The sequence below is a fragment of the Micromesistius poutassou genome (assembly GCF_964030765.1).
Source record: "Micromesistius poutassou genome assembly, chromosome: 4".
NCBI classification, from domain to species: domain Eukaryota; kingdom Metazoa; phylum Chordata; class Actinopteri; order Gadiformes; family Gadidae; genus Micromesistius; species Micromesistius poutassou.
The window spans coordinates 20257099-20282946 of record NC_140274.1 but is presented as its reverse complement, the minus strand read 5'-3'; the positions used below and the strand labels follow the sequence as shown (position 1 = coordinate 20282946).

The 25848-nt window shown below is 44.1% G+C and overlaps 1 protein-coding gene across 1 annotated transcript; it reads left to right on the top strand.

Moving 5' to 3' along the window:
* Positions 1 to 1482: 1482 nt before the first annotated feature.
* LOC311341610 (uncharacterized protein) lies at positions 1483 to 17040 on the top strand (the record flags this gene model as incomplete). The annotated part of the gene is made up of 18 exons (XM_084466425.1): positions 1483 to 1495; positions 2963 to 3051; positions 3283 to 3456; positions 3543 to 3777; positions 3916 to 4101; positions 4264 to 4373; positions 4556 to 4655; positions 11117 to 11389; positions 11918 to 11965; positions 12055 to 12143; positions 12381 to 12557; positions 12644 to 12878; positions 13017 to 13085; positions 13275 to 13384; positions 13563 to 13662; positions 15262 to 15393; positions 15664 to 16273; positions 16627 to 17040. 18 exons carry the CDS (start codon positions 1483 to 1485, stop codon positions 16793 to 16795), a joined length of 2919 nt encoding a protein of 972 aa, XP_084322551.1. The 3' UTR covers positions 16796 to 17040.
* Between the last annotated feature and the right edge of the window lie 8808 nt (positions 17041 to 25848).

Below are 25848 nucleotides of genomic sequence, written 5' to 3'. Positions count from 1 at the left end.
TTACTTTATGCTCAGTGCCGTCATGATCGCCATGGTAACGCAGATAAACAAACCCACCTCATCGCAGCAGCGTGGTGCTTTCCGAAACTATTTCGCCCCAACCCCACGGACTTCCACTGGTTGGTTTGCGGGACATGCAAAGCAAGCGGTGGATGGGGCATTACACTAAGCAACATGAATCTCATCCATATTACACAGTAAGGCAACATAATACGTGAATAAAGATAACTCAGCTTAGCATGCTAATTGTAAACAATATAACGTGCGCATTACATGTAGACCACCGCAACGTCGCTCATTACGTCTGCGAACCGATAAACACTTACTTTCATAAAGTACGCACACCAACCGTCACATACGCATTTAACACTGATGTTACAGGCGCTGAACTTGTATAGTAACAAACTACTTTAATTACTATTTGGCCGCGAACTTAAACGTGCTACTCGCCAACTCAGAACGAAGCGGATAAAGGCTGCACATGCGCAGCGTTGCTAGGCAACGTCACGTAGACAAATGGAGTCTTTCGTACACATATTGAACCCAAGTTCGAGGGTTAACGGTTCAATAACCAATAAAAATGTACACAAGCACTGTCACGTATTAAACTTCAATAGCTGAGTAATAAAACCTTTTAATAAAACTCTGAATACACATTTTCTTGTCCAGAAGAAACCAAAACGGTACAGAAGTTTTTTATTCAAGCAATGTAGCACGAGTTGGAGTGGAGTTGGTAACGGATATAGCCTACCCACGGGTGTCGCAATTATTATTTTTTAAACAAAATCAACAATAATAATGGGGGGGCGCCAGAGGATCAGGGTAAGGTAAGGGGGGCGTTTGCTCAAAAAAGGTTGAGAAACACTGCTTTAAAAGGACTCATCGCCGCAATCAACCCATTTGCGCTAGACCGCGGGTGAAGGTAGCAATAACCCAGCTAAATTAACGTCTTTCCCCTGAAGGATATTGTTTTTCTTATGCTGGGTAATGTTTGCAGCGGCGGGCGTAATAAATGTTCTACCCGGATACCGGACTGGTATAGCTGAAGATAGTGAAAAGGATATAGGAGCTGGGGCGGCTGCCGCGGAGGCAACAGCCGGCCGGAAGACGGTCCCCGCGGCTGGTGCGTCCGCCGTGATAGCGGAGAAAGCCGAGGTCGATGGTACCTCTGCATAGAACTCGGGCAGGAGATGGGAGGGCGCCGCGGTGGCAGCGGCGTCTGGAACAGACGATGGGGAGGGAAGTGCGTCCGGAGGAGGCGATGCAGAGGCTACGTGAAGGATCTCCTCCCTTGATAGCCCAGCTTCGACCGGGACGCCTTGTTGATTTAGTAGTTCGAGTAATTTGCGCGTTGGCCAGGATGCCCAGGAAACTGATTTGAGCTGGATCCTAGAACTCCTGCGCACAATGTCGGCAGACTGCGGGATGGCATCGTCGTCGGATTGGGAAAAATCGAACTCAAGATGAGAGCGTGTTGACATTATGAGCTGCCGAGGTAACGCGGTGACTTGCGTCGAACGAAATACCTGAGCAGCGGAAGAGGTGTGTTAGACAGCTGTTAAATAGTAGGTGCAGGCCGGTGATTGGTAAAGCAATTAACCAATGAGGGAGTAGCGCGCCAGAGTCTGAGTCCTCCTGGTAGAACTTGCGCTAAAGCTTACATTTCCCAAAAGAGCCATATTTGGTCAACAGAAAAAATTAGACAGTTGCTACAAAAACAGAAAAGAAAACGCAACCGCTCCCACCATAAAATATAAAAGATATATAAAAGATAAAAGATTAAAAATCAACAAAGATCAGACCAGCAGACCAGTTAACAAACGAATTCTGAGTTAACAAACGAAGTGTGACCAGCCAGCGTCTGCCATTTCGAGGGTGAGAGAGATAGAGAGCCGGCCTTTCGTCAATCAGTAACTCCCAAGGTAACGCCCAGTCTCCTCCTACTAGGAACATGGAGGCAGAGCAGCACAACGAAGCATAGGAAAAATACACAATATGTTAACCCGTAACAGTCGAATTGACCAATTTATTACCATTTATTATTATTTATCAATTTATTACCATATTAACAAAGAATTGGTCTGTAACCATGCACATCTAATTATAATAATCATTATGTCAACATTTCATGAATACAAAAAGAGGTGCATTTTCTGTTTATGTCAAGTTGTCTCTGGTAATGCCATCCTGGTTAATGTCAAGTTGTCATTTTAAATACAACCCAAACAAATTTAATGTCAACTTGTCATGATGACCGAGACAACTTAAGGTAATGTCACCTTGATTAATGTCAACTTGTCATAATCAAGACAACCCAAACACAATGTCAACTTGTCATAACAAAAACAGAATTACACTTAATGACAGAAGTCATAAACGTTTATGACATGTTTATACCGTTTATTAAGTTAATGACAGTGTCATGTCATAGTTATGACAGTGACATGTCACTCTTATGTCGATACCTTCAAATAAAGTGTTACCATGTTTTTTTTTAATGGTAGTTTGACTATTTAATTTGTTGTTGGAGGAAGCCTTTGGTGTTACAGTAACGTTGCAATGAATTGACTGTTTCATAATTGGCTGCTGAATTAAATATATCAGCACTCAAACAGATGGAGAATAAATGGTGGCTTCAGTCTTGAGGAATGAAGAAAGATTTTTTTAATGCTTTAAAGTCACAACATTGTATTCACTGCATTGGTTTTATTTCAAAAGTCAGTTGTGAGACATATATATTCCCCTGTAATGTGAGTTCAAATGTCCTCGATAAGAGACATTTAAAAAATCTCTGATTGATGTTTTTTCTTTCATTAACATTCTAGCAGGAAGCCTTTTGGCTGGATCTCAGGAGGTTAAAGCATCGTATAAAGGTGACTTGCATACAATTATTCGGATCAAATTTGTTAAGTAAAACACTGCACCAAATGTACGAGTGACCTTTATTTTCTGTTACTGGAAGTTTCCCCAACAGAGACGCAGGGCAGGACCTCTGAACTCATCCACAGCTCTGAGCAGTTCAAGACAGAGAAGCTGAAGGACAGAGACAACGTTAGTCCTTCCTCTGCCCTTTAAAGGCTGTTATTCCTCTAACATTGACTTCATGCATGTGTTTTAGCCAACCATAAACATGCATAACGGTTATCTGGTGGGTTATATGGTGAGGCTCATAAAATTTGATGTGAACTATCAAGGTATCAAACGATCAGATAAGATAATGCGTACTGTATCAGTAATATGTCATGCACCTGTTTCCTTTATTATATTGAATGATATGGTCAGATATACGCCGTCATGGCCCCAGCCACCAGGACGCGTGTGGCTCTGCTGATCACCAATGTGCACTTTGACCATGGGGGAAATCGGGATGGTGCTGAGAAAGACGAGCAGGATATGAGCAAACTGCTGATCTCACTCGGATACAACGTGGAGCCACACAGAGACCTCAGTGGAGCGGTACGTTGGGCCTCACACACATGAGATATCATGTGATCTGTGGTCCTGCGATGAGTGTCTCGTTGACTGATTCATGTTCTGCACAGGAGATGGACAAGGTCGTCGAAAAGTTTTCTAAAGACCCCCGTCTGGCCACGACAGACTCTGTCTTTGTGGTCATCATGTCCCATGGGGTGAAGGGAGCCATTTTAGGTGTCAAACACAGCGATGCAGACCCCGACCAGTTCCCCATTGACAATATCTACAAACACTTGGATTCTAATCATTGTCGAAATCTGGTAGACAAACCCAAAGTCATCATCATCCAAGCCTGCAGAGGAGGTGTGCTTGGGGTTCCTTTTTCGATTTGAACTTAACTTAGCCATAACCATAAACCTGTTTTACAATATTACGTTTTAAATGATTCCCGAAACCTTGAGTGAATTACTGGTCTACTACATTCACTGAATTCTCTTCCAGATAAAGATGGGTCTGCGATATTCATTGATGGGCCAGGGTCTGTCCCAGAGCAGGCCCCGGTAGTGCAGGTGGATGCGGCCCTCCCACCTCACCTGGCGGACCCTGTGGATAAAGACATCGAGGAGGATGCTCTTCACAGGGTGCACAAAGAAAAAGACTTGGTTTCGCTTTTGTCCTGCACAGCCGGTGAGTCTGCCCCCCCCCCCCCCCCCCCCCCCTCATGCAACTTAAAAAATAAATAGGCTGAGGATACAAAACAAACTGTAACTGTTTGAATTAGGACTTGCAAATAAACACCCTGTTTCTCTGATCGATGACTTCTAATTATCTTTTCACTCTATTCTGCAGATACGGTGTCGTATAGACATACAGGGAAAGGTTCTTTTTTCATCCAATACATTGTGGAGATCTTCAACCGCCACGCACACGAGGACCACATCGACGAACTCTTCAGAAAGGCAAGTCACTCAGATCGTTTTCGTTAGGCTGGCGTGCAGAGTGAGTGTCCTTCTCTCATGCGGATATCTGGTTGTTTGATGGACAGCCTCACATTCCCGTCCATCCAGATAGAGCCGACCACGACCAACAGCCATGTAGTTGTTTCATCCTATAGTGGTTGCGTGTGCTCTCCATCCCACAGGTCCTGAAGCGTTTTGAAGATCAACCTCCTTCACCCTCAACAAGACAGATGGCTGTCAAAGACCGATGCACCTTACCCAGAAACCTTTACCTCTTCCCCGGTCATTAGAATCAGGCTCCACGGTGACCAGTGGGAAATGGTTTGAACACTTTACATCACTGTCACGTAACGTGGTGTCGGGAAATCAAACCGAAACCTTGATTCCTAACAGCTAATCGATTGCTGAAGGTGCAATCACAATAATAATGTAATATGAGATATGTGATGTATGAAATCAACATAAATTAATAAGTTAATCTTACAGTAAATCTACTAACATCCTATACTTTCCCTCCATTTAGAATAAGACCATTGTGTTTATTTAGATAATCTTGAAATATTGTGAGTATAATACATAACACAGTAAAGATTATGAAATAATTAAATGGAGAGTGATGCACAAAATCAGTGTTGTTGTTTTTTGAGACAAACTTTATTAAAAAAATAGTACAACATAAATAAACATTAGAAGTAAACAAATAAAACCAAACCATCACAGCACAAAGGCCACACGTTGAGTAGGCAACACGGTAACATGTCTTAGTAGCTTTACTGTCGCCAGTTTGTGATAACTGATATCTGAGCCTTTTACAGCCACCACCTCTAGACCTGATGCTGACAATTGGCTGAATGTGTTGATGCGATGAGTTAATCATCATTTAACAATAATAAAAAAAACACCAGAATAAATAGGAACAGATGATGGACACACGTCACCATGATAATGTGCATATGATCATTAAAACGTTTATAGCTAAACTATAGATAGGCTATTTAACATATTTTCCTATTTCTTTTGAACATGGCGGCAAGGTTACTGAGCTTCATATCTGTGAAGGAATGTACATGTTGACCAGAACAGACAGCGACGGCTAGTCACAACCACACGCAACAGCCAGACACATACCAATGAACACACACGAGCACACGCGCACAACGTCACACTCACACACACGTACGCGTTGACTCACACATTCACCATCCGAGTATCACTCTGATGCTGTTTTAGCTGGTAAGGCCAAATGGGCAACAAGTTAAGTGACTGCCTCACTCAGGCAGGGAGGTTTGGCAGTGTGGTCAGTCGCCACGGTCCCACAGCAGATCAATAACCCATCCTACATGTGGATACATTACATCACTTAACCATGCAGGGGTTCAGCAGGGAGCCAGAGGACAACGGAGAGAGAAAACGTCTGCGATGCGGTAAGTAAACCCAGAACTGAGTGGATGTTTATAACTCAACCTTGTTAATCAAACACTCTGGGTTAACAACTGCCTGTCCTAGGCAACCCAAAGTAGACCCCCAAACGGCCCACTTGGAAGTCAGGTGATGTGATGGTCAATTTGAGTAATATTTTGTTAGTTTCTTTTCCTTGAAGAATCCACTTTTAGAAACACCTTCACATCTTTTGACAACACTCAACACTCCGATTAAACATTTTGCAGCACCAACATTTACAAAGAGAAAGGCATGCAGGAGCAGGTCCGCTGTGAGGACGCTGTGGGCTGTCTATCTGACACCTTCTTATCATAGAACTCAGCCAGAAAGCACGCAATTGAAAAGTGGATGTTTGGCCTTTTTTTGCAAATTATTGGTCTAGAGGTGCAAAGTATTGAGTGTGTGTGCGTGTGTGCGGGTTGTTGTTGGTGTTGGTGTTGGTGTTGGTGTGTGTGTGTGCGTGTGCGTGTGTGTGTGTGTATGTGTGCACGTGTGTGACATGTGCACATGTGTGCGTGTGTGTCTGAATGTGCAGGAGGCAGGCCGGGAAGGAGGAGGGGTCGGCTCAGGCCAGCGTCCCCCCGACCACAGAAGCAATTACTATTCCCAGCACCACACAGCATATGATAATCAGGATTTTCTTCTGCATGATTGTTACGATTCGGTTAAAACATGTCATCAAGGGCAGCAGGTTGGGATTTAAAAGAGAAATCCACACGTTAGAATTTGGAAACGTATGTTACAGCATGGAATACAATATCATGCACAATGCAGACACTGCGGTATAATTATATCCTATTTGATAATAGTATACATGATAATATACATATTGACGAGGATCATTATGTAGGTTAACCAGGCTCCTTATTGGAAGGTAAGTGGGGGTTATATATTGTAGGGAATATAATATAATATAATAATTATATTAATTGTCTTTAGTCATTTTCATTCAGTGAAACAAAATACATTTAATGCTTCATTTCTATTTGTAAAATTGAACACAATCAAGGGAATTCAAATATTTTTTAAAGCTATGAATGTTAACGCTGGATTGAAATAAATATCTTTTACTTTAGTCCTCTTAGTATTTATGTGGCTTCCTGTTTTCTGTTACTGTTCCCTGTTCCCTGTTTCCGGTTTATTCTGTGGCTTCCTATGTAACCGATTTGCATCATGCAGCAAGCATGCAGAGCTTTGTAAATGGACTGCACACAACATGCATCACGAGAAAACCATGCAAACGGCCGTGACTGGGACCCCCATTCTGTCTGCGACGTGCTAAGGGCCTCCATTCTGTTTAAGTGGCTCTGAAATGGCGTGACAACCAGATCGGTGACTTCAAAAGGGTGACAATCTGCAGGGCCTCCGGACTCGACCTGGCTCTGTGTGCTCCTGAACCGCGGCCCTGGGGGGGTCGGGTCTGTGAGGCAGGGCCTGCCCCGAGTCCCTTAAGAGGGGACCGGGCTCTGGAGGAACCACAGCCCCGAGTCCCTTAAGAGGGGACCGTGCTCTGGAGGGACCACAGCCCCGAGTCCCTTAAGAGGGGACCGTGCTCTGGAGGGACCACAGCCCCGAGTCCCTTAAGAGGGGACCGGGCTCTGGAGGGACCACAGCCCCCAGAGGCTCTGTGCGCAGCCCACCGTATGGTTTGGTGACGGACAATCCCACCGCATTCCTCCAGACACTACCTGACAGAGTACGAATCTCAAAACAATTGACGGTCTCACGCTAACACTTACTCTTTACCCTCACGTCAGAACCCCTTTGTCAGGACAGCCAACACCAGACACAGTGCTGGTTCAAGACAAGCATGTCAAATGACCTGAAAACAGAAATACAGTTCCTAATCGGTCGCTAATAGGTGACATCATCATCATCTGAGCCAGTGTCTGAGCCCAGGCACACTCTGAGAAATGACCTTCATGGGCCTTACCCCATGGCGACCATCCTGGTTCTGTCTTGGTTCTAAGCACTAGCTGGGTCTGTTCCACCACGAGCTACCGTTTAGCACCAAGATGGCGGCTGGGTGAATAGGGCCCGTTACTGTTTGGGCTCCACAGCCTAGAGTGCACTTCCCAGTGTTTGAACAGGGGAACGGAGGCAGGAGACCCTGGGGATCCCGGGCTGTCTGAGCCTCAGGGTGGTGATGTGGCTCCTGGACCGTGCTCTGGGTCCAGAAGCTCCTCAAGGGGCCTACGAGAGCCCGGCCGCTAGGGAAATGACCAGGACCACCACACATATGGCCAAACAAACTCCTGTCCGGATCATCTTCTGCATGAGAGACATGAGCGGGAAAAGGACGAGTTAGAGGACGGATGAACAGCCAGGGCTCACTGAGCCGTCATTAATGTCACATTCATGTACCATTAATGTCTCGGTCTCCCTGTCAACGTGTGAAGCAATCATGCACCCCCCCCCCCCGTCAACAATCCCGTCCGCCCGCAACCCGAAACTCCCCCCCCCCCCCCCGTCAACAATTCTGGTAAGTATTTTCCTTTATTATGCCCAGTATATGGACCCCCCTATAAAGCCTTGGACACCCTCTGGCCACCCCTTGTATAAAAGTCTAGCTCCGCCACTGCATCAATGGTAAATCAAGGTCAAGGAAGGAAGGAAGGAATGAAGGAAAAGATGTACAGAATAAAATAAAGACATAATGAACGGAAATAAAGAACATTATTTTATTTGGTTCTGCTTTCATGATTTTTGTAGTGTCCGACACGGCCCGCTCCACATAGTCTACCGAGTGCTCCACATTGTACTCTACGCGGCCTATCATCTCCCCCTAGGAGCAGAGAGGGGGGGGGGGGGGGGGGGCAGACAGACAGGTAACGGGAGGGGAGGGGGGCGCAGACAGACGGGTGACAGAAGGGGAGGAGGGGAGGGGGGGGGGGGCAGACAGACGGGTAACAGAAGGGGGGGGGGGGGGGTTATATCTATTGTAATTTGTATTTTCTGTTTTTATTTGAATGTTGTAATCAGGGCATCGTTGAAAAATGGAGCCTGCTCTCAATGGCCTCCCCTGAATAAATAATGTCGGTCTGTGTTGCTCGGACGCCTCCTCCAGAAGACTACAGGGGTGGTGATTGGTCGGTTACTGCTTGGCGGGCTTCTAAGAGAAACAATAGGCGTGGTTTCCAAGAACCCTGATCGCGCTGATTGTCCAGAACGAGGAAGCTTCAAAGCGAAAGTTAAATCGAAGAGGGGAGAAGCCACGTAAGCGATGGAAGGTAGGCCGTGTTTTACATACCATGTACAGTTTATGCACGTTTATTTTTTTATTTTGCACACTTTGGTGTAGGTTTCCATGGTTATCATATGATAGGGGTTCACATTCGGCTATTTATTTGAATTTGAGCGATTTGGGCGATCAGGTTCCGTTTCTTCTGCTGCTCGGCAGTTTGACGCAGGGGGAGCAGTTTCTTTATCTACATTATTCCACTTCAAGCAGCAGGCTCGATATCAAACACTGCAGTGGGCCTTTAATAAGAAGTAGAGGAGATTAAGAAGGTAGTACGTAGGCTCATATGAGAGAAACGAGGAACCTGAACCAAATGATCAAAGTCTTGGCCCGACTAATGCTGCGTTCCAGGGACACTTTTTAGCCCGTAAGTTACGAGCTGGAACTGGGGAGTAGGCCCAGTGGCGATTTGAGAGTCTGTTGGGGCCCTAGGCAAAAATACCTAGGGGGCCCCTCCAACCAACATTCCTCACCATTATGTTATAAATAATCTGACCAAACCAGTATTAAGGCGAGTGTTCATCCATGCATAAAGCATTTATTTTGCAAATGCTGTTTTACATGCCATGGCTAGTGCAAATGCTATGTACTCAAATCAAAATACATTGAATATTCCACTCCACTGAAAGAGTCAGTGTTCACATTAATTTGTTAGCACTATATTAATACAAATATAGAACAATACAACTAAAAAATATATATATAAACAGAGTCTAAAATGCACACATAACTGAGGTGTGAAGTGACTTGGTATTAATTATCTCAAATTAGTTACAGCAATTGAGTAATTTTGAATAGTTTTCTTAGGTAATTAAACCCACTTTACAATTCCAGTGCTCATCGAAACCCTTGAAGGTGCTACATATGAAATTCTGAACATTAATATAACAGTAAACAAACTACAAATGCTGTTTCCTGGCCTTTGCTAGGGCAAATGCTTGCCCTAGCAAAGGGGTGCCCACACTTTTTAGTAGTGTGGTAGATAAACCGCATTTAACACTATAACTTAAATAAGAGAGTTTGAGGAGACCGGAGCAAGAATGACAAAAGACTTTATTTTTACTCGCGAACAAGTAAGAGCAAACCCTTTCTGTCCATCGAGGATGTTGTTATTTACGATATCTCCTGCACACACCATGTTTACAGGTACGACACTAGAATGGGGTGTCCGGCTTGTCCTTGCCCCTAGACTAGCCTCAGGTCACCCTTGACCTCTATGTTAGTGGGTAAACACATAAGTTAATCAACAGACCTTATGGCACCCTCCAGGCCACAGTTAGAGAGGAGTGGTGACTTGTCTTCTTAAGCTTTTCATCATTATTATATTTATATAGCATATAGGCCAGATGAAAAGTATATGTTAGCATAATAATGTAAGGTAAATTTTCTTCCATAGTAGCACATTTCCTCATGGTTGGATACTTTTCCTTTGTGAGTAAGTTCCCAATTGTCCATGAGCCCTGGACTTAAGCTCAATATCAGCTTATACGGTCAAAATCTCATCTCCCACTGCAGACGTGTTCAGGTGAAACAATGGTGCAAAATTTTTTTAGCACATAAATGTAGCGATTGGCTCGACTAAAGCAAAGTCTTTAACCGTTTGTCAAAGTCTGGCAGATCATATTCGTCAAACAAGTGGTAAATGCCATAGGGGTGATACTTCTTAGGGGCTCACCAGGGGGCCCCCAAGAAAAAAAGAAAGAAACCTTTTTTTTTTTTTTCTTGGGGGCCCCAAGCAGTTGCCTGCCTTGCCTGTTCACAAGCTGCGCCTCTGAGTGGGCCTACATCGATCTGGTACGAGTTCACTGGTAGTGAGTTGCGGGTTTGACTGCTGTTCCAGGGCACTTTCACGGGTAGAAGGTTGTGAAAACACGGGTTATGGGTTGCTGGAACGCACCATAAGCCCCCAGATCACCACAGAAGGCCTACACAATCACCACCAAGTCATTCATTTGGATCTTTGTATTTAGGCCTAGGCTATTTGATTTAAAACAGGCCAAAGACGAATTGATATTGACTACGACATTGTAAATTTAATATTGCCTTTTGCATTCTGTTTCAGACCTAAAAAGGATATTTTCAGATTTTGTGCAGAGCGTTTCAGACCCAGTTATCAAAGGTATCCTGGATGATCTTTGGCAGCAGGGGGTGTTCAGTACTGAGGAAAAGAGGTCTGTGATTCAGGACCAGAGAAACACAACAGACCGGGCACGGCGTATGATCGAGGATGTGATCGGCAAAGGGGAGCCAGCAAGTCAGATAATGATCAATAGCATGAAGAAGAGGGACAAATACTTATGCATCACCCTGCGTCTGATCCCTTCTGATTCTGTGGGTGAGTTGTAACCAGGAATGGGTTTTCTCAATAAGCCCTGCCCACTTTATTTTGACAAGACCTAAAACCAGAACAGCTTCTTTATCCTTTCATCTCCTGGGATCCAACCATTAATTATTGTTGTTTCAGGACATTTGTTTAGACTGCATATCCAAAGCCATTATCCCTACTTTGTTGAAAAGTGTTGAATAATTATAATTTAAATACCCAAACAGCACAGCAGCGGTCTAATGTTTGTTTTTTTTACAATTAAATTTGTTGTTGGATGAAGCCTTTGGTGTTACAGTAATGTTGCAATGAATTGGCTGTTTCAGAATTGACTGCTGAATTGAATATATCTGCACCTCAAACAGATCTGACCTGAGGAGAATAAATGGTGGCTTCAGTCTTGAGGAATGAAGAAAGATTTTTTTAAACACTAAAGTCACAACATTGTATTCACTGCGTTGGTTTTATTTCAGTTGTGAGACATATATATTCCCCTGTAATGTGAGTTAAAATGAATTAACATTAACATTAACATTCTAGCAGGAAGCCTTTTGGCTGGATCTCAGGAGGTTAAAGCATCGTATAAAGGTGACTTGCATGCAATTATTCGGATCAAATTTGTTAAGTAAAACACTGCACCAAATGTACGAGTGACCTTTATTTTCTGTTACTGGAAGTTTCCCCAACAGAGATGCAGGGCAGGACCTCTGAACTCATCCACAGCTCTGAGCAGTTCAAGACAGAGAAGCTGAAGGACAGAGGCAACGTTAGTCCTTCCTCTGCTCTTTAAAGGCTGTTATTCCTCTAACATTGACTTCATGCATGTGTTTTAGCCAACCATAAACATGCGTAACGGTTATCTGGTGCGTTGTTCTGATTGGTATAGGCTCATATAATTTGATGTGAACTATCAAGGTATCAAACGATCAGATAAGATAATGCATACTGTATCAGTAATATGTCATGCACCTGTTTCCTTTATTATATTGAATGATATGGTCAGATATACGCCGTCATGGCCCCAGCCACCAGGACGCGTATGGCTCTGCTGATCACCAATGTGCACTTTGCCCATGGGAAAAAAAATCGGGATGGTGCTGAGAAAGACGAGCAGGATATGAGCAAACTGCTGATCTCACTCGGATACAACGTGGAGCAATACAAAGACCTCAGTGGAGCGGTACGTTGGGCCTCACACACATGAGATATCATGTGATCTGTGGTCCTGCGATGAGTGTCTCGTTGACTGATTCATGTTCTACACAGGAGATGGACGAGGCCGTCAGAAGGTTTTCTAAAGACCCCCGTCTGGCCACGACAGACTCTGTCTTTGTGGTCATCATGTCCGATGGGGTGATGGGATACATTTTAGGTGTCCATCACTGGTCTGCAAACCCCGACTTGTTCCCCATTGACAATATCTACAAATACTTGGATTCAAATCATTGTGGAAATCTGGTAGACAAACCCAAAGTCATCATCATCCAAGCCGACAGAACAGGTGTGCTTGGGGTTCCTTTTTCGATTTGAACTTACCATAACCATAAACCAGTTTTACCATATTACGTTTTAAATGATTCCCGAAACCACGAGTGAATTACTGTACTACTACATTCACTGTATTCTCTTCCCGATAAAGGGGGAGGGTCTGTCCCAGGGTCTGTGCAAAATGAAAAAGACTTGGTTTCGTTTTTGTCCTGCACCCCCGGTGAGTTTATTTATTTCTGTCTGTGCTGATGAAGCTGTTACTCTTCGTTATGGAAGCCTGAAAATCCAACTTAAAAAAGATATAGGCTGAGGATACAAAACAAACTAACTGTTCAAATTAGGACTTGCAAATAAACACCCTATTTCTCTGATCGATGACTTCTAATTATCTTTTCACTATATTCTGCAGGTATGGTGTCGTATAGACATAGACTGAAAGGTTCTTTTTTCATCCAATACATTGTGGATATCTTCAACCGCCACGCACAAGAGGACCACATCGATGAACTCTTCACAAAGGCAAGTCACTCGTTCTCGTTAGGCTGGCGTGCGGAGTGAGTGTCCTTCCCTCATGCGGATATCTGGTTGTTTGATGGACAGCCTCACATTCCCGTCCATCCAGATAGAGCCGACCACGACCAACAGCCATGTAGTTGTTTCATCCTAGTGGTGGTTGCGTGTGCTCTCCATCCCACAGGTCCTGAAGCGTTTTGAAGATGAACCTCCTTCACCCACAAAAAGACAGATGCCTGTCAAAGACCGATGCACCTTAACCAGAAGGTTTTACCTCTTCCCCGGTAATTAGAATCAGGCTCCACGAAAGAAAGAAAGAAAGAATAAAACCTAAGAAGAACAATAGTTGAGCACTGCATGCAGCACTCACCTCATGACTAGTTTATTGGTATCTTTTAGTATTTACAAACGTATACCATCCCTACATGTTAGGTAAATACTGCTGCCTGTGCTCCTAAGCAAAGCACGTTACGCCCAAAACACTCCTACAGGTTTCAGACCAACCCATTTTAGATTTGCATCGGGCGCAAAGCTAATTTATCTCGCCGTCATAATAGCAACAGTGCCATAGAACCACCCACAATGCTACTTCGACTTTGCGCTTTACGTCTGCGCTTGAAATCGTCTAACTAGGGCCCAAGGAATGTAATGAAACATGACAAAATCTGAACAGATCTGAGCAGCACACTGGGATAGAGAGAGAACCTTGAATAGGTTAACAAAGCCCATATATGAACCATGTATACATATATTCAGTTGTTGTTGTGGAAGTACCAGAGATGTTGGATAACCCAACGCCGTCGTTTATGGGTTCATAATATTATCCGGAGGTGCATACAGCTTTTGGCCGTAATATTATATGTATATATTATATATATATTACAGAGCTCCGGGAGTCCGCAAACCGCAACAATCACTTGGACTCTGGACTTTAGTAAGATAGCACTGACAGGCTGTCAAGACAAAGTGTCATGTGAAATTTGAGGGAAAATTCAAATATTTCAAATTGAGCTGTTCGCGCAAGTAGAATTACACGAAAGCTGCGCCATTCATCCATTTGCGCCGCCTGCTTGGCCGTCAAGAAACGCACGTCGCTCACGTGGCCACTTCACACATCCACGGGAAAAGGCTTAGATTAAAAGATAGATTATGAGATTTTATAATCGATATCGGAAGATACATTTATACTTAATTTATTCCTTCCTTCATTCCTCATTTATACATTTATACTTGAATCGATTATTTGAACCCATCCCTAGTAGCTAGTGATGGTCAAATACTCCTAGTGCTGTAGCTAGTGATGGTTAAATGCTCCTAGTGCTGTAGCTAGTGATGGTTAAATGCTCCTAGTCAGTGGCGGTGGGTTAATAGAGGGCACTAGGGCACCGCCCCTCCGTGAAATATTCACTCGAATATATCTTCCAACTATGAATCAACTATTATAAATAGGCTACGAAATAAATCAACAAAAATACATAGGGTTTATCCTCGTTTAATTGTGTGATAGATCGTACATGCCACTGCCAGCAACCATTTAAATGCGTATGAATGTAAATTCTTTGGGCTAGGCTTGTTATTGGTCATTCGAAATAAAGCCCTCCTCCGAGTCAGCGGCGCCGGTGTTACTGTGCGTTCACACCAAACGCGACGAGCAACGTGACTCCATACAAAGCAGTGTTGTAGTCGAGTCACTATGCCTCGATTCCAAGTCCGGTCTCCAGTGTTCAAGTCCAAGTCATTAAAAAAAAATCTGCCACTGCTCCTAGTGGTGCTGCTAGTAATGGTCAAATGCAGAGATCTCATTTAATTGTGTAGTACTTGTACATATGCAATGACAAATAAAGATTCTTCTTCTTCTTTTTATCCTGTCACGTTCATTACAGAGAATGTGGATACTCCATATCCCATGAAGGCTCAACAGAGAGGCTTCTGCTTGATCGTCAACAACTTTGACTTCAGCCCTTCCCGTAGCGTGTTAAAGTTAAGTGATCGGATGGGGACAAACATTGATGAAGGTAGGCCCATGCTATACTAATACCATACTTACATAGTATATAGTCTCAGTCTTAGTCCAGATTCTGCTTACAGGGTTAAGTGATCGGATGGGGACAAACATTGATGAAGGTAGGCCCATGCTATACTAATACCATACTTACATAGTATATAGTCTCAGTCTTAGTCCAGATTCTGCTTATTTATAGATTATTCAGTATTATACAGTACAAACACTCACGTGTGTGTGTGTGTGTGTGTGTGTGTGCGCGCATGTGCCACTGGTCCTGCAGAGAGCCTGAGGCGTGTGTTCACCTGGCTGGGCTTCAAGGTGGAGGTGCTGAAGGACCTCACCAGCTACCAGATGCTCGACTCCATGCGGGAGCTGGCCAGCAGGGACCACGGTGGGATGGACTGCGTGGCTTGCGTGGTCCTGAGCCACGGCCGGGAGGGCGGCGTGTACGGGGTGGACGGGAGGGTGGTCCTGCTGAAGGACCTCACTGACTATCTGAATGGGGTGCGGTGCGCCTCTCTGAGAGGGAAGCCCAAGCTGTTCTTCATCCAGGCCTGCCAGGGCAAACAGAAAGAGCAGGCGGTCCCCGTCCAGGCAAACAGACCCGCCCGCCCAGAGGTCAGCGACCAAACTGACGGACCCAGCAGCACTGGGGTCCGCTCCCAGACAGACGGACCCAGCAGCACTGGGGTCCGCTCCCAGACAGACGGACCCAGCAGCACTGGGGACCTCTGCAGCGATGCCGTGTTCGCGAGTGAGTTGATACCCAGCACGGCAGATTTCTTGACTGCCATGGCTACCACTCCCTCCTATGTCTCTGTGAGACTCGAGGAGAAAGGCTCCTGGTTCATCCAGTCCTTGTGCCAGAACCTTGTGAAGTTGGTTCCATGGTAAGTGAAACCTACCTAAGACGTTGTTGTCTGACATTGTATCTAGTTTCAAATTCTGAAATAACTTTTAAGCCAATGAATTAGTAAATGTAATTTACCATAGGCTTTGCATGCTTGCACGCTTTTCACTAATTATCTTAGATTTTTAATTTGTATATATTTATTTTCTTTGCCATTATAATATACATATACATTTGTTTTTTTGCATTTTAAATTAGTATCCTAATACTAATTTTAGAAAATAGAATCCATGAGTGCAAGTAAAGCTCTTTCTGACTGAAGGAATCATACTTCATAATGATTAACTGTTCACTCATAACTGACTGGGACTGTGTGTGTTCTATACTTCCCAGTCACCAAGAGTTAGCCAGTATCCTGACGACGGTTAACAAAGATGTGAGCAAGAAGTTCGACCGCATCGGTGGATGTAGACAGATGCCCCAACATGCCAACTCTCTGCGGTTTTGTGTGGTCTTCCCCGTCCCTGAAGGCCCTCCTCCCAGTCTGCCCACCAGTCCCTAGCTACCAAGGCTCTGTTCCAATTGGTCCACTACTTGTGCCCTCAATGGTGCTTATGTTGTCCGAAAAATGTGATTGTATGAATCTGGTTCTCCACATAGTGCACTACTTAATATCCATAAATGCACCATAAAGAAGTTTATGTGACTTTCTCAATCTGTGTTCTTGTCTGTATTTGTGTATCGTCACTTTGTGCGGACCAAGTACTGTCCCTAATACACAAGTTTGCATTTCACAAAGACGGTTACAATTAAAGCACCAGAGCAGACCTACAACGGAATGTTTTTTTAAATGTCCATATTCTATTTCATCACTAAATTTACTTTTGCTAATTTTTTAGGACAAAGAATCAACCGTGTAGATCTTGAATATTAGCAGTTTTCCTGGAATTGCTGGTGAATCAAAAATGTGCACTAACGTTTTCGGAGTCGAGAAGCTCCATGAGCGCTTGCGGAGCAAGCTAGCTTGCCATCCGGTCCATAACGCTCACAGACCCCTCGCCCCCACAGACCACAGCAGCTAACGTTGCAGACGGCATTAAAGTTTGCTAGATGCCCTACATGTAAATATAGATAGGCCTATACATATTTTTAAAGTAATTTTTATATGGCTGTGATCATACACTTGGTAAAACAAGTTGACATTATGCCAAATATGTTTTACTTTCCTCTCTTTACTCTCCCCTCCCTGATGAACATTTACACCTCCCGCTGCCTCAGCCGGGCAAAAAATGTAATCAAGGACAGCTCCCACCCTGGGTCTGACCTGTTTGACCTGCTGCCCTCAGGAAGGCGCGACAGGTGCATCAAAACAAGGACTAACAGACTCAAGAACAGTTTCTTCTCAAGAGCCATTACCACCCTGAACTCACACATGCACTGACCTCATAACCGTGCAATATCTGTATACTGTGCAATATTATTACTCTCTTTTTCTTTTCTATTCCGTCATAATGTGTATTTTCAATGTGCAATAACCCAACAGAATCCCAGCTGCAAAAGTAGGTATTGTTTAGATCAGCGGTCCCCAACCTTGGGGTCCTTGGGCGACTCATGTGGTACTGGTGTAACCGGTTGTGTTCGACCGCGGACTTGTGTGGAGCGTTGGAAGGACAACACCGCTACACAGGACTTTGTCTCACGCTGATCCTCTTTATTGTGATCTCCAGCTCAGATCGATTTCTTTTTTTAAATACATACATACATACATATAGACATTTTACATAGAACACGTGATCGTATAGTGGTTCATTTATATAACAACATTTGAATCTCACATTTATGAAAGCCCACCTGTTTGAATAGCGACACCATATCAGAATCAGAATCTTATTTATTGCCACCGGCTTCCTCCATCTTCTGCGCCAGCTTTTTAAATAAATCGCCGACCCAAAGTTAGTTGACAGCTGTCTACTGAAAACATCTTTCTCCCACCGGAGCTGCCCCTCCGCCGCCCGTCCGTATACATTACCCGCCGCCGCGCAATGAATGAATAAAGATTGTAAACACGTCGGGAGAAAAAAACATTTATTTTGACAGATGTGCCCGAAGTTACTACTTTACAACCTCGTTGATGACCCACATTTAGAAAACATGTACTTTTAATTCAGCCTTGGGTGAAATGGAAGCGTAGTGTCCGTGTGCTTCCACCTTTAATGAATGCATGACATGCGCGCTCCCGCGGCCGGGACACAATTCTTATAGGGGGTAACTACATTCACCGGCTTCCTCCATCTTCTGCGCCACCTTTTTAAATAAATCGCAACAAGACTATCGTCTCCTTCTACTTCCAGCTCACGGCCACGGGAAAAGATCTCGAGCATGCGCAGAACGCAAATCAACGCATAAGCCAATTCGATTGGCTACATGCACGCTTAGCTCGACTATGAATCGCATTATCTAGGGGTCTTAACTCGACTATGAGTAAGCCGATTCGAGTATAGCTCGACTAAGGTGTATACATGCATCTTAGTAATCCAATCATAGTTGGACTAAGCCAATAAATCGACTTTCTTGAGTGTCATGTAAACGCACTGACTGTCACGTCGTTACACTAGCCACTGTTAGTGAAGAAACAGATACGGAAAGTTGTGCGTCTCGATCCGCTCTCAGCAGTTGGAAGCCTGCCAGCTGTAGCGCAGAGTCCGGTATCGATCCACACAGCCAGGGATGGACTGGGACAAAAATTTGGCCCGGGACTTTGGGATGGAGAGGCCTTTTATGAGACCGCGGGAATAGCGCGTGTAGAATTTTGCCACTGTGTAAAATAATAAAAACTAGTCCTTATCCGTGGATATGTGCATTGCAACTACATGTCAATGTTGGGATGTGCATGTGTTTAGAATTTTGTGAAGATCACTGGGAAATATTTTATAAGCAATCTTGTCCATGTACAAAATATTAGAAATTGCATGTGCCTAGAAAGGTAAATCAAGGCTGAAAATTATCTAAATAGTGCAAGATACAATTATTTTAGTGGAATGAAAAAAAGTGGGAAAGAATTGTCATATCTAACAACATACAAAGATGTCACATTGTCTGCCCCTCACTGCTGGTTACTGCTTCACACAAATCAAGCTTTTTTTAAACCAATGTTTGCAATGACAATATAGAAAAATGGCTCTGTCAGTCTCTGGCCAGGTATATATTGAGGGGCTATGTGACATTTCAGAGTGATAGGTCAAGCCGTTTAGGAGAAAAATGAGGACACACACACACACACACACACACACACACACACACACACAGACAGACAGACTTTCCTTGATTGATATAGTTGGATGTATATAGTTAGAGAAAACACACAGCTTGTCATCAAAAATAATCTGGATGTAGAGCTCACTCTGCTTCCTCTCTGCTGGACCCTGATTGCTGCTGTGTCCTGTTCCTGCCTTATCATTGGTCTCGCTGACAGGGGCGTCAACCTTAGCTTTTCCACGGAAAAGGTCGGTTAATTTAGCACATTTGGCTGCGTCTTGCTCTAACATTTTTTTTCTTTTTAACCTCAACTTCGAGTGCCACCCAATTCTTTTTCCTCTCCACCACCTTTTTTCCTTTTTGACATTTTTCGTATTTCTGTGTAACTGAGATTAACTCGAAGTAAATTACCGCCGTGTGTCAGGCTGAGCCAATCAGAAATGACAGACCGCGGAGCAGTCCAAGTTTGGAGGGGCCGTTCGGCCGCTCGCTTTGGCCGCTCGCTTTGCCCCCATACACTGTGGGGGTGATCCCCCCCTAAATTGACAGTAAAACATCGGCCCCGTTTTACCGTCAGGCCAGAGCTCCGTTTCGCGCTGTAAGCAAATATCCAGCAGGCCAGCCCGAATCACGGCTTACTTAACTTGTTCTCTTTTTTTACATCTTCAATTGAAAAAATATATAATAATATAAAATAATATAATAACATTAAAAAAAATAAAAAATTACGACCGGCCAGCTCGGCCTGAAATCGTCCGGCCGTTCGGGAAATCTCCCGAACCTCCCGACGGCCAGTCCGCCCCTGCACACAGCCATGTCTCCGTGAAAACACAAAACAGAGGATGAGGAAAAGTCTCTGTTTTTCCCCATCAGTAGCTGCAGTTCATCCAGTGAGCGCACGTTGGAAAGAAATAATCCAGGTAACGGCGTGCGATGTCCGCGCCGACGGAGACGCACGAGCGCTCCGGCTCGTTTTCCTCTCCTCCTGCACTTCACTGCGTGAGCACAGGTGAGCGCACCTTTGACAAGAATGTCCAATAATCCAACGTAAGGGAGCTGAAAAGCAGGGAATAAATCCACTGGAGTTGTTCCCCTGATGTCCAAAAGCTCCTGACTGGTGTAAGAGCATCGAGTGTTGCAGAAAACTGAATTAACAAACAAAACAATACAAAACAATGCGCACCGAAACACCGAGGCTGCCGTCCGTGGCGCCATCTCAAAAACACATCAGACCTGTGCAACAAAAAGTTATATATAACAAACAGTTATAATATAAAATAAAAAACAAACATAACCGAGAGCAAGCTAGCAAGCTCACAGATAGCTAATTAGCTTTAGCTCAACATGTGGTCGGGAGTACTATTTAAATATAGTTATCATTCCTGCACAAAAATGTCTGTTACTTCCTCATTATCATACCTGCAAACTAGTCACCTTTCAGCGAAATTCGCCATTTTCAACTCAAAATAGGTAATTTACGTGAATCGTATAGATCCAAAGAGGGATCTCCCCCCCCCCCCCCTTTTTAAGGGGGGGGGGGAGAACAAACAAACTGACTTAGAAACTGTTTCTTTCCACAAGCCATCACTGCACTGAACACAAACGGACACACACACACACACACACACACACTCGTGCAATAATTGTAAAAAAAACTTTTATGCGTACATTGCACTACTGTACTTTTTTATTCTTTTTTTTCTTTTTTTGCTATTTATATGTTGTTTGTATACTTGGATGCTGCTACAAATTCGTTGTACACTGTACAATGGTATGGGTATGGTATGTTTCGGGCCAAGAATTTGGTGCTACGGCAAAGATTAAATCATAATGACCTGTACGGAAGTAAGAGATCAAGTAATAGCAAAGCAGATATGAGTAGAAATGTGCACGACTTTGTTTCAATATCAGAGCCCCATGGAGACAGTCCACCATATCCTCAAGCATTGAAAGAAGAATCACACAATGCAGATACAGTTCAATCAGGGCATCCCTCCAATCTGTGCACCTGGACAAGTAGCAACAGGCAAGAGGTAAGACAATCTCAGACTAAAAAACTGTTGAGTGGCTGCTATAACAAAAAGATGAGTAACATTTTGATGAGTCAAATTTTCTGAATGCTGTACAAGTATGGCCTGTATGGCATTAGAGCAATAAAGAAGCCATTACAAAAAGTATTGGCTTCTTTATTGCACATCGAGGATCCTTCTTGGAATGGCAGCAATCCAGTTCCTGCTTAGAATGTTATGAAGAGACTTGAAAAATGCCTTACAAGTGAAGTCCATGCAACTTGATATGCCGATTTGCACAGAACTATGAGTCACTGTTATAACAAAAAAATTTAACCCAACACTTCTGTCAGATATATTTTTGTAGGGGTGCTGATATAAAATGTAAATCGCCACTGCTCTTACTTGTCAAAATCTTTATCAGGATTGAAATTAGATCCAGAACTGCCAGGTAGCCAGGAGAGGCTGAATGGGGCTGAATGGGCTGCATTGTGTGACAACAATCTAATAATCTAAATATAAACCTGTTGGTCAGCATCAGGTGTGCATACACGTAGGCTACGTTGACCTGCAACTATGGCAGGTAAGCCATGTTTGTCATAAAACTAATTTTTTAAACTTTTTAACCTTTTTAAAAAGGGCCTTCTAAAGTGGTCGGTCTATACTGTGGTATTGAAATGGAAAATTACAAAATATGTACTCAGTTCAGAATCACTGTCCTTGTGTTCTGTAGACTCCTGATAACACTATACACAGTGTTGTTCATATTAACATTAACATTGCTGAAAACCTTTTCAATGTGTTACATTGGACAAAAGTGATAGGCCTACGATACGAAAGTGTTATTTTATACTGCTACGCATTGTCAAAATATTTACCTTATTGGGGAGTGATGACAATTAGGTGGACTAGATAAAAACCTGTTGGTCTGCATGCACGTAACACGTCATGGAAGAAAATGCAAGATGAATGAAGTTGGTGAGGTAAAAACAAAAGTAGATTCATGTTGGTTGATGATGCATCGGAACAAAGTCACATAGCCTACGCCGACCCAGAACTATGGCAGGTAAGCTGTGTTTGTCATATCATCTTAGGACTTTGTAACATTTTGGTGCAACCTATTATGCTACTGTAGCCTATGATATTATATGCCCATTGGTTTCATAAGAATGGAGAATGATCAGAGTCAGAGTTTTTTTGTAGGGTCAATTGGTTGGGCTATACTGTGCTATTGTAATGGAAAATGACAAAGTGTATACTCAGTTCAGATCCGCTGGTTTCCTCATAGTCCGATGTTGTTAGTCTCATACATTCTCTAAATGGGTGGCTTCATAAGATACTCAGCGCCTCCAAGTTTTTTTTATACGTCATCGACCCCCGCTGTAAATTTAAATTGGCTTCTTCTAAACCCAAGCTCTTGTTTAATTGTTTCCTTTGCGGTCAGTGTTGCCAGATTGGGCGGGTACATACAATTTGGGCTGGTTTTGAAAAAAAACGGCGGGATTATTATAATATTCTTTTACAAACATCAATCAATACCAATACACGTGAGGTTAAATTGACGTTTCGATTCAACCCAATAACGTTAGTATGAGGGGTGGGAGATTGGCACCTGTCCAATAGTAATTAGAGGTGAGGGAGGGCCATCAGACCTGTCACTCAAAACTCTGCACCGGTCTATGTTCTTTAAGTTAAGATGATTTCAGGTTGAAGGTATACTTAAATGTAAGATCATTTAATGCATGCCTATTTTGTGGATGATTTTAGTACAGTTCATGTACCAAACATACATTTTCTGTGTGTGTGTACGTGTCACCGTGCGTGTGTGTGGGGCTAGTGTGACAGGATACCTTTTATAGGTTTGGTTCAGGTTTGTAGCCTCACCTTAACCCTCACACCCATTTCAAAATTGGTAACATCTACATTTTTGTTGAGTGGTACCTCGTCAGACGGTGGAACTTGACCCGCCTGTGTGGATTGTGTTCGTCTTTTTTACAGACACAGACAATGAAACCCACTCCGCAGGGCAGGATCTGTCCTATAAGCAGCTCATGAATGTGGCCAAAACGCTGGGAGACAAGTGGGAGCAGGTGGCCATCCACCTGGGGCTGAAGATCAAAGATCTGGACGACATCAAGGAAAAAGAGAAACAAGAGTTCATGCAGAGACGGAACATGTTGCAGCTGTGGAAGAGCCGAACACCAGGAAAGGCCACAGCACAGGACCTGCTGAGAAGTCTGGAAGACCTGGAGGACCTACCGGACGAGACTCGTCTGTTATTGGAAGGTAACCTACCTCACACACACACACACACACACACACACACACACACACACACACACACACACACACACACACACACACACACACACACACACACACACACACACACACACACACACACATCATAGTGGGGGGAAAGCAGGACTGGGTACCCAGGGCCCCAATCAGTGGCGGAGTGGTAATCGGGAGAGTCGGTTCCGGAATTCCCAGTGGACCGTTAGCGTTTCGTGGCCCCCAGGCTGATTACTGTTGTTGGGAAAAATCTGTCTGTCTAGCTACTTGACCAGAGAAAATGAGACGGAGAGGTGATAAATGCTATCAGCACGAGGGCCTCGGATTTATTGAGTAAAATGGTAAAAGTGATACAGGTACATAAAGCGTGAGAGATCGAATATTTCTAAGTCCCTATCAGCGCTGAGGTCGTCTGGAGCTTCGCCTCCTTGGAAGTTCTGCTTCAGAAGAGTGTGAGATGATCTGTGTGGTATAGTCTTATGCTGTGTTTCTCCTCCTATCGAGGTGTGTGTGCTTAGGGTAGGTGTTTGTGTGTGTCTCTGAGTGCACATCTTGACCTTGAGTCTCTGGTCACTGATACAATTTATGAGTGCTCAGTGCTCCTTCAGACCAGGTGCGAGGGCTTCCCAAGGAATATCTTGGGAGTTATGGGTGCCATGTTATCAGTAGACTGGCTCCAGGGCCAGCGAGTGTGTGGTGCATTGTTCTGAGTTTTAATGACGGGCCTCCTGATTCGGGCCTCGATCTGGAGGATGGCCAGTCATTCCTGTGTTGGTTTAAACAAGAATTAACTACGTGGTGCATAGGTTTTATGTGGTGTGTCTTTTTGATGTACGGGTTAACCATGTCTGGTAATATGTTTCTTGATCCCCCCTTCATGTGTTGCCTTGTATGGTGTGTTTCTATAATGTGTCGTGGTCATCGGGTTGTATGCGCTCACTCGTGTCCTCCTGCCTGTGCTTGGGGCCTTAATGTGGAGGATGGCCGGCTGCTGATGTGTTGGGGCAGATAAGGGTTAGCGGTGTAATGCATATGCCTTGTATGGTGTGTTTCTATAGTGTGTCGTGCTCATCGGGTTATTTTGCCCATCACTGTGGGATAACAATATTGCGTTTATAAAAGTTCCTTGCTGCGCCGTCCGGCAGCCTGAGCTGTGCGCCCGCAGCCTCTCACTCACTCAACACATGCATCACTGTCAAGATCAAGATCGCAACCAAGTCGGTATGTGCAGAGGGGATTAAATGAGCGGCCCCTCCCCAACGGCTAACGGCTATGACAACATTGAACTCATTGAACTGTGCAGGGCAGGCTCGAAGAAAGTGACACGCACGCACGCACGCCAGTCTGCATCATGGCACGCATGCACGCACGCACACACACACAGTGTTTCACCCGCTCCGTATCCAGCTTGTTCCGCGCTTTAAGCACCCAGGCTACTAGTATGTGGTGAGCTGAGGCTCTCATGCTCCCTCCTGCGGTGTATTCCTTGTCCGGATCCCCTGCCATGATGCAGACTGGCTTTTAACGGCCGATTCCATGGATTGGACTTTGCATGTGCCGTGTTTTCCTGCCGATGTGGCGATGCTGTATGGTTATGCTGTTGAGAGCTTAAATAAATGGACTATGTAAGTTGACTACAAACAATTATTGAAGTTTAACATTTTGGTCAGCAAATTTGACAACTGACAGCTTGATATTTCAGGGTGTAGGCCTACTATTTTCTCAGCAGCGCCATGGCATTTGAACGTTCACTCACGCTTCAATCTTCTTCTTCTTCTTGCTTTACGGCGGTTGGCTAGGTTAGAACTGATGGAGGAGTTCCACTCAAAGAAACATAACATAATCTGGGTCTTCATCCAGATTAAAAAAATAGATTTAGTATTTTAAAGTGACATAAATGTTTTTTGTGTTGTTGATGGTGTGTTGGGCCAGTGGAGGGCCGGTGGCTTTTAGTGCCCCACTCCGCCCCTGGCCCCAATGGTGGGAGGGCCCTCAAAGCCTGGGATGAAAAGTGTTTCTTTGTTTCCAAGTAAATCATTTAGTAAATACCTTTTTA